This window comes from Amblyomma maculatum, chromosome 1, assembly GCF_055883805.1.
Source record: "Amblyomma maculatum isolate TAMU_Amacu chromosome 1, ASM5588380v1, whole genome shotgun sequence".
Lineage (NCBI taxonomy): Eukaryota > Metazoa > Arthropoda > Arachnida > Ixodida > Ixodidae > Amblyomma > Amblyomma maculatum.
The window spans coordinates 405,676,546-405,691,059 of record NC_139344.1 but is presented as its reverse complement, the minus strand read 5'-3'; the positions used below and the strand labels follow the sequence as shown (position 1 = coordinate 405,691,059).

General features: G+C 44.1%; 1 protein-coding gene across 1 annotated transcript in view; it reads left to right on the top strand.

Moving 5' to 3' along the window:
• Positions 1–14,514, top strand: part of LOC146208752 (uncharacterized) — a 36,719-nt gene that overhangs the window by 4,867 nt on the left and 17,338 nt on the right. Inside the window, exons 2-4 of the mRNA XM_084596052.1 lie at positions 4,207–4,277; positions 5,643–5,991; positions 14,376–14,443. Of these exons, the coding sequence (XP_084452178.1) occupies positions 4,207–4,277; positions 5,643–5,991; positions 14,376–14,443 (488 nt within the window). The remainder of the gene's footprint in view (positions 1–4,206; positions 4,278–5,642; positions 5,992–14,375; positions 14,444–14,514) is intronic.

Here is a 14,514-nt window from a genome sequence, read left to right as displayed (position 1 = left end):
TTCCCAAGTTTCCCCTTCTCTGCGGGTTCAATATTTAGTTCTCTTTCCAGGGCATCCACACATGATGCCAGCGTGGTGCTTTCTCTTCTCTCACTTCCCTCTCTAGTCACATCTTCACATGATATCCTGCCTGTGTTCAGCTGAACCAAATCTTGTTTCCTCCAAGATCACCAATACTGCTCAGTCCTTCCCGCTGCTTGTTTCCTTTTTTTTCATGTCTTTGCTGGGCTTCATTAATAATACCAACAGCAAATGTGCAAGCATGTGTTTGCATAATTTCGGTCTGCCAGAAATGCAGAGTCCTGCCTGGAAAGAAAAATGATTTTCTGTACTCTGTTTCTTTTTATACATTTTTCTTATTTTAGCAAAAGTTAATTTGCAGTTTTCACCAACTTAAATTCACAACTTAATTCTGCTCCCAAGCTTGCACCTAACTATACCTATTGAATATACAGGGGTGGGACAGCTGTACCAATTGTGCCATTTTGATACAAACAAGATTTGTTGCTCCATAAGGCTGATTTTTCTCAATGTTACGACTTGCTGGTTCTCATGGATGGTTTTTTGAGAATATCCAATCTTCTGAATTTTTTGCGCCACAGTTTAATTACTATTTTAAGTATTCATCCTGTCTGAATATCCAGAAATCCCAATACTTCTTGTTCATTTGCGGCAAGGTATGCGCTTACTAGTTGCAGCATCTTGGACTTGGGACATCAGCGAAGCTCCTCATCCTTTGTAGAATGACTTCTAGCACACACACTAAAATAAATAATGTGCATCTGTGGTAATGCGAAGGCTCCTATGAGAAGTAATGCATTGATGATCATCGAGAGCCATGTGGGCACACAATAGCTTACAGATTGGATTACGAGGTGCGGCACCACAGGCACACTTGCTATTACATTGTACAAGTTTCAGTGAGTGCTCCGTCTGAGAAGGAAAACAGACACTGGTGCTGTGATCACACCAATAATTATCATACGAAATGTGACATGTATGGAAAGAAGCTGTTAGGATAGCTGAACGAGCAAAGCAGTGGCACGGAGATCATGTGGTGATTGTATCACGGAAACTGCTTCTAGCTTTCGCATTTACAATACCAAAAAAAAGGGTATGACAGGAACAGAAGTGTTAGACCCAGCCTTTTCAGTACTGTGTTTCGTGAAGCATTGCCTTTATAGTGCATCTCACAGCAGTTTCATTTTGGTGCATTAGGTTTGCGACATTATATGGGTCCATCTAGACTCTTCCAATACGGAGAAACTGACACAAGGACTTTGTCTCCTCGAGGTCAGTGCGTTACAGATGGCATTCCAAAGGTGTCGGGTGGAGCATGTAAAAGCTTGGTTTGTTATTTAAGGTTATGTTCCAAAGTGACTCAGGCTATGAGAGATGTTGTAGTGGAGGGCTCTGGAAATTTTGACCACCTGGGGGTCTTTAATGTGAACTGACATCGCACAGCATATGGGCACCTTGCTTTTCACTTGTATGGGAAAGCGGCCGCCGTGGGCCGGGATTTGATCTCGCATCCTTGGGCACAGGAGTTGAGTGGCCTAGCCACTGCACCACCACAGTGTTGCCATGTAATGGTGGCAGCACTTGCATTGTAGTGCAAAAAACCTGTGTGTTTTTCGAGGTGCCTTTTTGCATTTTGTCAGAGCACTTTGGCACGTCATTATCTCATTGTTGCTCCAACACAGAGCAGCATTGAGGGGATTGTCTTGCTGTATGAAGGTGTAGAAACTGGCTACAATGTGGCATGGTGCACAGCATGACCTGCAGACTGCCATTTTCTGGCTGATGGCAGAGTGGGATCTATGTATCTGGAAGAAGTCGTGCCCTCCTGCGTCCTCGAAAAAAATTGACAAGAGAGCTATGCTGAACTTCATTATTCAGCGAAAAAAAAAAAAAAAAAAACTATAAGTACATGGCTCAAATGAGATTTTTCCATCACCCCGTGCAGCCGTGACCATAAATTGCACCCTAACTGATGACTTATGTTTTTCTGATTTTTTACTCCCAAGGTTTTTATATATCCAAACTTCATCATGAAAGCTATTCGAGGCAATTCCTGACAAACATATGCTGCCTATTGAAGCTGTACAGAATGAAAATCTCTATCCCAATGAAATTTTGAGACATGATAATGCATGTTAATCAAGCTTTACATGTTTTTACTGAAAGTTGCTTGAAGGTGTTCATATTACTTCCTCAAGGGAATTATATTTCTTCTCAACAGCTATCTTTGAATGCATATTTGGGCTCCATAGCAGCTCTAGATCACATATTTTTCTGCTTCAAGAGTTGCTTCAAAACCTACTTTGACCATCCCACCCCTGAATATAATAAACAGGAGTGATCTTTATGGCACTGAGATGTCTTTTCCATCTTTGTTGTGCAATCTCCATTGGGCCGGCCACTGCATACAATCTTTTACCACTTGAGCACTAGAAAATCAGGGCATCCAAGCACCTTCAGTGGCTAAAAGATTAGAAAGCTAACGAAGGCAGGTGTGTACAGCTCTATGGGACCCCGCTGCCTATGCAGGTTTGTAGTTCAGCAAGTCTTGGGTATTAAAATGTTTACTGGAATCTAGGCTGGTCTCATTTGTATGCTGATACCCGAAAGTTTACGGCCAGAAAAAAAAAAAAAAAAAAAAAACATTCCTGGAATGTAAGCTTGCCGAAAAATTATAGTAGATGCAAACCCCATTTATTTTCCATGAACTCATTACCGTCATCATTGCTGGTCTCCTCTTCCCTCTCATACTGTGCACAATCTTCCATTTTACCAGGTTCTTTTGAAACGTAGCACTTTCTGAACTATTATGCAACCAAGTTCTCCGGGATGCCATCGCAGGCTGCAGTAATCCAGCTCGCTAGTACTTCCTGCAAGGCAGGCTTGATGTGGCCTGTTGGGGTTAGATCAGCTGCTTTTGTGAGTCAGTCTGCATTAAAATTTTGCAGATGACCCTTGAAAGACTTGTCTTAGCAAGAAGGGTTTAACTTCTAGGGCTGTAGCTGGTGTATCATGCCATTAGTTGTGATGGCAACACCTGTACCAGCTTTGCGTAACAGCACCAGCTTAGATGCACGATTCTCGCTCTTATCGGCTAGGTGCCCACAGTAGGAATCGAGAACAAGAAAGGAGGCAAAAAATGTGGACGCTTGGCAAATTCACAGACCTACAAACATGGTACCAAAAGCCTTGCACCTGCATCTCGCGGACTTTCAAGCTACTCCTAACCAGCGCATAGGAGTTGCAGCCCAAAGCTCTGCAACCCATGGAATTCCTGTGTGAAGTCAGAGCCACCCTCTCAAGTACTTCCATTGGATAAGGCTTGGAATAGTAATAGCAGCAGCGGTGCCTAATGATATGAGATTTAGGGGGGGTGGAGTGGCACCAGTGAGCTCTTGTTTATTGTGAATTATATTTATAAATCCTGGAGTCAAGCTCATCTAAGTGTATTTTTAACTTGTGTTCTGAAGTAAAAGCATGGTCCCTGCATCCTCGTTGCATGCTTATTTAAGTTCGTATCTCTGTTTCAGCTCATTGCGAACAGAGCTTCTGTACAGGAACCAAAATGTCTTGTTCTCTTTTTCTTTCCCCGTTGATGACTGCCTTTCAATGTTTGGTGGTACAATATCATGAGGCCGCAGGACGTGGCCACACAGCAAGTGATGGGAATCGAGACTGGGACCCTTGAATCTTTCGTCAAACAGCCGCCACCCTAGGCCGTGTAGGCATAATCATGCAGCTCGGTGAAAGCAGGGCTTTACACCTGTCTGTTATACGTTTTGGTAGATTACGACTGTACGCTAACGAATATGTGTGAGATGTCCAGGACACAGGATAAGAGATTGGGGATTATGTCCGGGACACAGGATAAGAGATTAGAGATTATGTCCGTGGCACAGGATAAGAGATTAGGGATTATGTCCTGAACACAGGGTAAGGGATTAGAGATTGAGGGAGTAACAAAGTGCACACGCACGAATGAGGATCTGGAATAGGAGGTGGCAGATGGAAGCCGTCATGACTTATATTATGCTCTTAAAGGCATAGCTTAAATGCACCACAGACTTCTGCTAAACCCGGGGAAAATAACTGCCAGATTTTTTTGCCGCATTAGATGGGGCATTTATTTTTTTTTCTCCCTGACTAATGTGTAGTAGTGCAGTGAGCCTGACCCTTTTTGTGCAGAGGAGGAGCCGAAGAAGGGCAACAGCCCCCCACCTAAAAAGAAGCCCAAGTTTAGGGACTCTGATGAAGGGGTGAGTACCTGGAATGGTGAACACCAAGCAACACCACTACTCAACGGGCTGTGCAACGGCAGCTTGTTCAGGGCTTGAGATCCTCTGGCTCTATATGCATGCTTTTGCCAGCCGACCTTGTTGACTGATGCATACTTGCTGAGCAAAACTGCCACCACATTCAGACATCTGCAGTTGTCTCCATCAAAATTCCCTTGCTGCATGCAACCGGGATGCATGCATCCATTTCTCAAGGTTTGAAAAATGAGCTTATTTAGGATGGCAACAGTGCCACCAACCATGCTGTCAGTGCCCGCATATACAGTGGCTAAGCTGTACGAAAGTACACAAAATCTGCTGCTTTACCTTCATTGCAGCCATTCATTGTGCTCATGTTTGGACACCAACCACTTAGTACTTTCTTATGGCTGTGCTAACAGCAGTTCGACCGAGAAGGCATAACAATTCACTTCATGAAACATTACCACATTTGGTGCTGCACAGTTGCCTATTTGCAACATCCAGTGGCTTGGCTTTGGAGCTTTGGTTGCTTTTCTGTAATGGTAATATCCCTGGCATCATATGATTTTCAACTTTGTATTTGGAGCTGCAAGTCTCAAGTTCTCTGCTATTATTGTTGCTATATGATGAGAGCAGCAGGAAGCTAAACTTAGCCATTTTTGGGGGGAGGAGTCCTATCTTCGCAAAAAGCTTTTTGAAAATAAGTTCGCGTGCGAAATGTGAATGTAGGCATCCCCCTTTTTGCGAGGATAAGTCGTCGAGCCAAAGCCCCTGAAGTCCCAATGTGATACGGCATTCGCGGCATGATCTCCACTTTCTTGTGTTGCTGAATTTCGAAACTACATGACAGCTGGTGGCACACGGTGCCAAAAGCTGGGAAGTGACCCCGGTGACAATATCATCGTGTTGTCACATGGACCTGGAATGGGCAGTGATTTGGCTGGGCACGGCAGTTTTTTTGGGCATCATGGGTCTGCGCTGCTCTTTATGGTGTAAGCTACTCGACAGATATAACGGAATTCGGAATTAATTTCAAGGGGCTGCCACAGCATGAACTTTAAGCAAGCTGTGGTCTCATTTGCCGAAGATGTTTGCCAAGTTAGTTTGCCAAACTAAATGTTTTTTCATGCATCTGACTCGTCATGATATTGCCGCATAAATGTGGGGGTGAAGAAGTTATTTTTAACCTAAGCACCCCCTCCCCTCTTCTCACTTTCAGCATTGCGTTAAGAAAAAAAAGGGGTGCTTAAAATCGAATAGATACGGTATTTTCATCCCCAGCCCCTGTCATCACAAATTGATGCAGTGACTTGTAAGCACGTGGTACTGCCTTTGCAGATCTTTTATTTTTCCTTGTGTTTGCAGAGGGAGTTTGAGTGCGTCCTGTGCGACTGCAAGTTCTTTACCGTGGCCCAGTACACGGTGCACATCCAGAGCTTCGAGCACCGCAAGCGTACCGTTCAGAAGGCGGCTGACAAGGCGTATGACCGGGCACCCCAGTACCAGGGCGGCCGGGAGAAGGACCTGCCATCAGGGCTGTCGGGGCGCAAGGTGGTGCACTGCAAAGTCTGCAACGTATTCACTAATAGCCCTAAGCAGCTGGCAGAGCACCTGAACGGGGGACGCCACAAGCAGCTGTGCTTCAAGTTCAACGTGCCCGTCACCACCTTGGTCCTCACCAAGGAAGACAGGCACACCCTCGACTCAACCAGGTGTCAGTACCACAGTTTCTGTGATATATACTAGTACTAGAGTGGCCCTGCAAGAGTAGGATTGCGCTGCAGTGGCAGACTTAATAACAGAGTGGTTTATTTTGGGATGTCCGCTGTCCTAAAATATCCACCCAGGTATTCTACCGTGTCAAGCATGCTAGCACAATCAAATTTTATTCCCTAAAATCAACAAACTCCTTTCTGCTTTCATGCCAAGCACCTTTGCTTCTGCGCAAAAATAGCTCAGTGTTATAAATTTTAAGCTACTGTATTTACGTGAACGTGGTACGACCGCCACTGTAGCATGAAAGTTTAAAAAAAAAGGGGGGGGGGGGAGGGGGTGCAGGATGGCAGTGTACTGAATCATGGGTGCAACTTTTATGAAAAAATATTTTGAAAATTTGCCCCCAGTTGCCTTCTAGCCTTAGCAGAGTATGGCATCCAGTACCATGCACTATCACAGCATGTGTGAAGGCATCATGCTGAAGAGAGAGAGGTAAATGACACTGCTGTGACTGGTAGAGTGGTGTTGGGAAACTGTGCAGCAGATGCAAATGATGCGACCGTAGGGAGATTATTGCAGTCTCAAAATGGGGACATCGTGGGTTTCGGCTGCACTCTCTTGGGATAAAGCCACATGTCTCTAGTCTTGCTTCCACTGCTACCCATCCGGTTGCTATTGTCTGAGGTTGGCAGCTTGGAGCTTCCATTGATGGACCCACGTCACGGGGTGTAAGCAAAAGAGCTGCGCTGCCTTCGTGACCATCCTGCACGGGCTCGGAGAAATTTCTGGAGAGTAGCTCCACATCTCTCAGTAGGCCATGGCGGCTTACTTGGATAAGGGATCAGCTGAAATTGAGAAAACTAAGTATGGGAGAGAAGCTGGTTTTCCAGATTCTGAGTGGAAGTACATAAAGGAAGACTGCACCCATAGCAAATGGCAACCCTTGCTATGGGCTTCCAATTCACCCTAGAGAATTGCTAGTGTAAGATTAAGTTCAATTCCGGGTCGGCTTTCCGGCCGAGTGCTCAATTAGGAAGCCAGTCTCTTGTGTCCTCTTCTTTTGAATGTTGTCTTTGTCACACCACACACGGTTTTCCTAGGTTCGTCTTCTTCCACAACTTCTACAATATCACCGTGCGTTGGTGCTACACTGCACCAGACTTGACTCACGCAGTCGTCCTGGTGGAGGAAAATTCAGCCTATTTTTTAGACATTTGTCGGATGCGCAGTCAAATTAACTTGCTTTATTGTACTCACTGAAGTAGAAGTTCAGTGAACACATTGAGGTCCTCACAAGGAGCGCCCACTAGAAAGCTCTTTGCACCCTTGAGAGCTGTACAAGCACATACAGCAAAACCTTGGTGATATAAACCCTCTTGATAAAAATCTGGAGTTGATATGAATTCGTAAAATTCTCTGGCTGGAGTGCGTTGTGTACAATATGCAGAATTTTCAACGTTTCGAACACTCTTCCTCACCTCTACCCATGATACCAGTGTGCAAATCACGACTGGAGTCTTCAGCACCGCGCACTGGCCACAAAACGTTGACTCCGCAATCGCTTCGGCAACGAGTGGCAAGCTGTGGCCATGCGAACGTAAATAAATTTCTCAGCTGTTAACACATCTGCAAGAACGCCTTCGTCGTGCTTCTGCATACTTATTTTTGTTTGTTTTGATTTTACAAATTTTTAGAGGATACAAATTTTTTTTCGTGGCCGTGTAAAATTTATATCACCCAGATTCTTCTGTACGTAAACAGTGTTCCATATTTATCTGTCCAGTGTGTAAAAATCCTTAATGCCAAACGTACGGTAGCTTGTGATGGCTCACATTTTTCGGGATGTAATTTAACTTTGAAACTTGTTTGATATTTTGGGATGTAATTTAGCTTTGAAACTTGTTTGATATTTTTGGAATATGGGAAAGACTGCAGTCAGCTGCGGTAGAATTTTTCTATGCAAGCAGAGCAGCTAATTTTACAGGCTGCCATTTGGCTAGCTGCACGGCAATCAATGTTTCGGCCAGGGCAGGGAGTGGGTAGCTCATGTGGTTAATTCAAAGATGCGTGCCATCTGCTCGTTGAAATCAAACCATATAGAAGATTTTATCTTTCTTTGTGGTGATAGTAGCCCTAAACATTGTTTATTGAACACTAAAAACACTAATAAGAAGCTTGCTAGTTGTGCCTTTCATTTTTTTTTTTTTCTTTTTTTTTTTTTCGCCTTCTGGTTATGACAGTTCCATCCGACCATTACAAGAGCTTTGTTTTATGTTCGTGGTTTTCTTGTGTATGTATTTGGGCTGTGCAGAAAATACCAGTATGCTGTCACACACTGCTCAGGAGAAGGCAGTGGCTGTTTTATGGCTTTCTGAATCAAGTTCGATTCACTTCGTTCATGCAGAATTGAAGAAATTATTCAGCCAGCCTCTGCCTTCTGAGAAAGCAGCGCAGAGGTGGCAGGAAAGGTTGGAGGAACTGAGCACCATGCAAATGACCGACAAAAGCAAGGCATGCATGAGCATCACAAATGCTGTTGAAAGGGCATTTGCATCAGATCCGGAGATGTCCTGTAGGCATGCTGCACATTTTTTCAGAAACTCCTCACCAACCATAAGCCGGGCTCTTACAATAAGAGCTACTACCCTTGTAGATTACAAACAGCTCCTGTACTTTCTCAGCAAGACACGGAATGTTGGCTTGAGGTCTGTCACGCATAACAAGAAAGGATTGCACCTGCAAGAAAGGTGGGCATCTGCAGTTTTTTTCTTTTTATGGACAAAGCAGTTCACCTGGATGGTAAGGTTTCCAGCCAGAATTTGAGGTTTTGAGCACAGGAAAACCCACAATATTTCCAAACAGAATTTGTGCAGTCACTGCACATTATCGTTTAGTGCACCTGGCGCAAAGGTATTGTCAGGCCTTTTCTTTTTTTTTCGGTGACGCAGTGATGGCTGAATATCATACACGAACATATTGAAGCACAAGGTTCTACCCAAATTAGAAAGACTACACATGCTTTTAAAAGAGCGTAGCCATTTTCCAACAGGACAGGGCTCCGGCTCATTATGCAGCGAGTCTCCGGAATTGCCTGCAAGAAAATGTTTCAAACTGGTGGGGCAACATTTGTGCACCATGCGATGGCCACCACATTTGCCAGACCTGACACTATGCAACTGCTTTCTGCGGGGATATTTGAAAGCTCGTGTGTGCAGCCACAGCCGTGTGGCAAGCTGCACTGAACTAAGCCAGCACATTGAGGACACCTGCCTTATGATTTCCAACTGCATGAGGGCTGCAGTTTTCGAAGAGCACGAAACAAGACTGCGGAAATGCATAGACGCTTCTGGTGGGCACTTTGGGGTGTAAGCGAGGTGTGCGACATCATGCCATTTATTATGTTGCAGGCGAAACATTGAACTTCCGTAAGTTGGTAAGTTTGGGCATTCTGGGAAATAACACTCGATCACTTCAGTGAAGTTGCAGCTGTGTTTTACCACTTTCTAGGCATGATGTTCTAGGAACGATGAAATAGTCACTTGTTGAAGCATGACAGCAAAAACCATGAAGTGTTCTCGAGTAAAACTATGGCGGACTTCAGGTAAACTGAATACGGTTAAGACGAATTCTCAAAAAAGATGAACAATGTGAGACTTTTTGGTTGGTTGTGGAGGACTCAATACTAAAAAAAATCCGCGATAGTTTAACTGTTTTGTATGTGTTTTGGTTTTTATTAACTTATCTACTGAGAACCAAGGCGACTCCACGCAGCAGCACTCCGCAACAGTCCGCACAGAACATTAAGGAAAGAAAAATGTGATGCTTCTACACAAGAAAGACCACCTTTGCGTTTAACTGCTGTGAAGCTATCTGGTGGGAGCGAGCGTACTTTCTTTGGGAAAAGCTTTTTTTGGCGGTGTGCAAAAGTCGGAGCGCATCATTACTTCTACGCTGGCTTCGCGTGCGGCACTTTGGCTGCCACAGACTAAAACGCAAAAAGTGCGCCCATTCATTGGTGTGGGGCTTAAGAACTCCAAGGTTGCACTTTCAACAAACATCAACATGCGTTGTTGCACTGCAGACATGGGCAGATAACGGCGGAAACATGTAAAGGTGATAGCGGTGTGTGCGCTAATGTAGCTGATAAGAGGTGTGGTGCAGGAGTGAGGTGAAAAAGGCACAGCCACCCTGCTGGACGGCTTTAAAGCTCAGGATGGGAATCAAAAATCACAATAAAACGTGCTCGCGAATAGCAGCTGCTGTGGTGTGTGGGGAGAAAAAAAAAAGGAACATTTACAAGCAGAATAACATGATTGTTTAATGCCCTCGTTTTACAGCTCACTGCATGCATAGTGCAATATTTTCTTTTTTTCTTGCAAGAATGCATTTAATGGTTACACTTTTAGCTTCTTTTGTCTTCCTTCCATCCACACTGGGAGCAAATGACTAACTGGGCTGTATAAATTGAACAGCGGGTTACAAATGTTTGGATTGATGCTGTATTCCTGAGGGAGATTCCTGTAACCAAGATGGAAAGAAAATTGGGTTAATTTGGGTAGGGTGGGAATTGAATCCTGGACTGTTAGATTGGGAGAGCGCAACGCTGCCCATCAGGCGACGAAGGCGTGTTGGTTCAAGCTGGCTAAAGGTGGACCTAGTACATCTGTAGTGGGAACGAAAGGATTTCGACACCGCAGTCGCTTTCAACCCTTGAGCGGACAATAAAAAAAAAAGACAGTATTTGCGCGAGGTGACCAAAAATACATTCCTTGAGAAAATTGCCTTTTATTATATTACAGAACGTGCAGTGGTCTTTATGTTGCGTTCGAGCACACATTCGCAGCCTTGATTTCACGGTGTTCTTGTCAATGCTCACACAGGCTTGTACTGACCGCATTTGATTTCTTGGTGTGTAGTCGTTTTTGTATGTTTTTGAATGCCTGAGATTGGCTTGCTGCATGCTGCACAAAATGTTGGTAAGTATGCCTGTGCCAATCCTATAGTGTCCTCACTGCTTGCATCCAGCGGATCTACCTCACTTCGAGTATATGACACAGTTTGATAGTACTAAAAAGAAATTAAAAAAAACAACAAATGAAACTGGTAATGGGCGAGGATTTCGGTTCGCACACACTATGTTATCGCTGCCGCCACTTGTAAGCTTACAAGTTGCATAATGAAAACTGTGCAGGAAGGTCTTTTTTTTTTTTAGTGACAGCTGTCTTTGTGTTACTCTTCACGTTTTTGCCTGTAGCAGCACAGCCGGTGGTTGTACCACTACAATTTTAGTGGCGTTCTTGGTTACAGGATTTTCTGTTTTGAAAGCGTTTAGAATCGAATAAAGCAAGATTTAATAATAAAAGTAGCTGTAATCTATTGAAAAAAAAAAAAAGTTGCCTTAAGTCCATATGAACACACACACATAAAAAAAAGAAACTGTATGACGCTGTGGCATAGTCATAAAATATATTATGTCCATTACATATGCTGCAAGCAGATATCATCTGCGGGTTCTTCCCTTGTTATAGCCAAAAAGTGGTGAGATCTACAGAGAGTGCGAATATCTTTATTCGTTTTGGGCAGTAGACTGTCTCTTTCATGACATGCTGGAATGACTGCTGTTTGCATGGACAGTGGTCTCGTGGGTTTTGTCCCCGGACTAGTACGAAATTTTATACTATTGTGAAGCTTCTACGAAGTCTGTATGTAACTTTTTTTGTAGGTACGTGGCTGTACTTGGTGTGGCTGGTAATGAATTAATATTATTTATTTTTCTGCTTAGCATACAATAGAATCTCGATTATGCAACTTTCAGGGGGCTGTGCAAGACTATTTATAACTGTATTTTATAGACTGTTCATAATCCAGGTATTGTAGAGTCGGAAGTAACACAATGCATATGCATTCACGCTATGAATGCGAACGATACTCTGGCTGCCAAAATTATTTGTATATATTTTTTTCCTACGCGTTACGAAATAACCCTGTATTTCTCCTGCAAAGCTTTGTCCTTAAACCGAGGCTTCATAACAGGATGAGCAAATTAAGCAATTGTTCAAACATGTCCTAGAAGCTGTGCAGGTGTAAAAATGCACGAACTATTTTGTACATTGCCCCATAGATGTTGACACTCGAACTCGTACTCCTTAGTGGCCTCCCCGTTCCCCCCAAAAGTTGGTTCCAAAATATAAGTCTATGCAAGTACATACCTCCTCCCTGCTCCATTGACTCAGTTTTTTTATGGCATGATGGTGTATGCACAGCTCAAATAAATCAGTGCTCGATAATGCAGCCGCAAGGCTAGCAGTCAGAGGCAAATGGAGATAAATGAGGAGAACGAGCCCTCGCTCAAGGTCCTGACAACAATCTAAACGAGCTCAGTTCGGTAGCTTTGAATTCTGGAGGTTACGAGGAGATTGATGCCACATTAATCTATCAGGGAAAGTGATCGCCAACTTGAGTGAGCCACATGCTATATGTGGCGCACAGTTCAAATTTTTGTTACTTGCACCAGTATACAAATGAAATAACGACCATGGGAAATGAAATAAATCTTTTTGCTTACCTGTGGCACGAATACAGGACCTGAATGTACACCCACACTGATGGCACACTTCATGTAGCATTGTGCAATCTGCCAGGTGACTGCATTATTTGATCAATGTAACAAAGCCTAATGTTCTTCTCCACTGAATCTGCAGTGGACTTCACTTTCAAACTAACCATTGCTGATCAGAAAGTTGTTACTGCCGGCACATAACATTATGCTATTATGAACATGAACTTTATTTCTGTTATGCTTCTGTGAACGAAGTGCACAAAGAAACGGGTTAGGAGGCAGCTGTCATGCGCCGATGGCCGCAGGTCACATGTACGCAGTCAGAACCAGTGGCAGAACCATCGGCTCGCAGGTCGTCGTACATTGGGTCGCACTGTTGCATGCGTTCTTCTCTTTCTTGATTACATTCTGGAACAGCCTGCGTTAGCTTGCCGTCCACCAATAAAATGGTCCGCCACCATCTCTTATTTCTAGACAGTTCCTGCTGGCCGTTGTACAAAGTGAGACAGGCATAGCTTTTCATCATATAATCAAGGTTTTTAATGCATTATTCATCTGGAGGAGTCACCAGGCCTAGACCAGTTTGTTGTGAAATGTAGGTTGTCATATAAGGTTCCACTGTAGATTGCAGAGATAAACTTACTTGTGTCATGTAGTCAAATTTTCTGGAGATTGGTGGCCTGTGGCAAATGTGGCCTGTGGCAAAAACTTTGCCTGATTGTGATGGCAGGTGGAAGGTAGGGGAGAGGGGTTGGGGGGGGGGGGGGGACACAGCATATCAAAAAGGATATGCAAAAGGTAGAGAATGCAAATGTCGTGCCCATTAATCTGAACTTTAAATTAGTAACACTGCTTGAGCGCATCGAAGGAATCGACACGACATTCGAATCTATCAAGTCAAAATAAGCAAACACTTTTGGTCAAACTAGGTTTTCAGCGCCAGCAAGCATTCTGTTTGCTGCTAGTCGGTTCCAAGTTTTTGCTATGGTCATCCTGTGCTAGATATCTTTACATGCTCTGGCTCTTTATCTTGTCAGAGATGAGTGCGAAGTTGGAAAGATATTGAACTTGCATGAAAAGGAATCGGATTGGAGACTTTATGTTTGAGAAAGAGAAAACTGCAATCATCAAAGGGGTTTATTATAGGAACTTGCTCCTAAACATAGTTCAAATGCTCCAAAATTCTTGTTTTGCTGCTCCAAAGCTGCTCCCAAATGGCTTTATTACTGCTCCTAAAGCTGCTTCAAAAAGCTCGAGCCAGCTTCACCCGTCTCGCCGTGTGCATTGAGGTTTTGTTGAGTTGAACAGTGGTCAGTAGAAGGGGGCGAAATTTCCCAAACTTGGATAATAGCGTCCATCATGTTAATGCAGTGGCACAACGTTTGCTTGGCTGAGAGTCTGCTACTGTCTGCTGCAGACATTGCCATTCCCCAGGCAGAGGAGAAGGAAGAAAACTTAATTATGATTCGAGGCACGGGGCACCCTGGATCTCTGCACGACCTCACTTGTGGTTAAACGTTCATGTCGTCTTGGTCCACATTGTATGCAGCCTGGTGGATGGTGATTGTCAAACGGCTGTCACGTTTTCTCCAGTCTTTTTCTCTTTGTTTTCTTGACTGCTCCTGCTCTGACCAAATCTGGGAATATTCTCCTCGTGACTGATGGAGCACGCGTCTGAGCGCAGTGTACTGATCAACGATGCAGATGTGTATTGTGTTGCGCATTGCTCTTCGGAAGGCTTCTTTACTATGTGCGGCAAGACTGCCAGTCATTGTTCTCCCAGCTGTCTTGTACCATTCAACCTTTCAACCTTTCAACTGCAGTGCATGGCGAAAAGCTCTTGTGCAAGTACTGCTCGGTCGAGCTCAACTCCATGCAGCAGTACAAAGAGGTGAGCCATTTTCATCACCTTCAATACAGTCAGGCGTTAACACTTAGCTGAGGTGGAGGGGAGGGGAATGT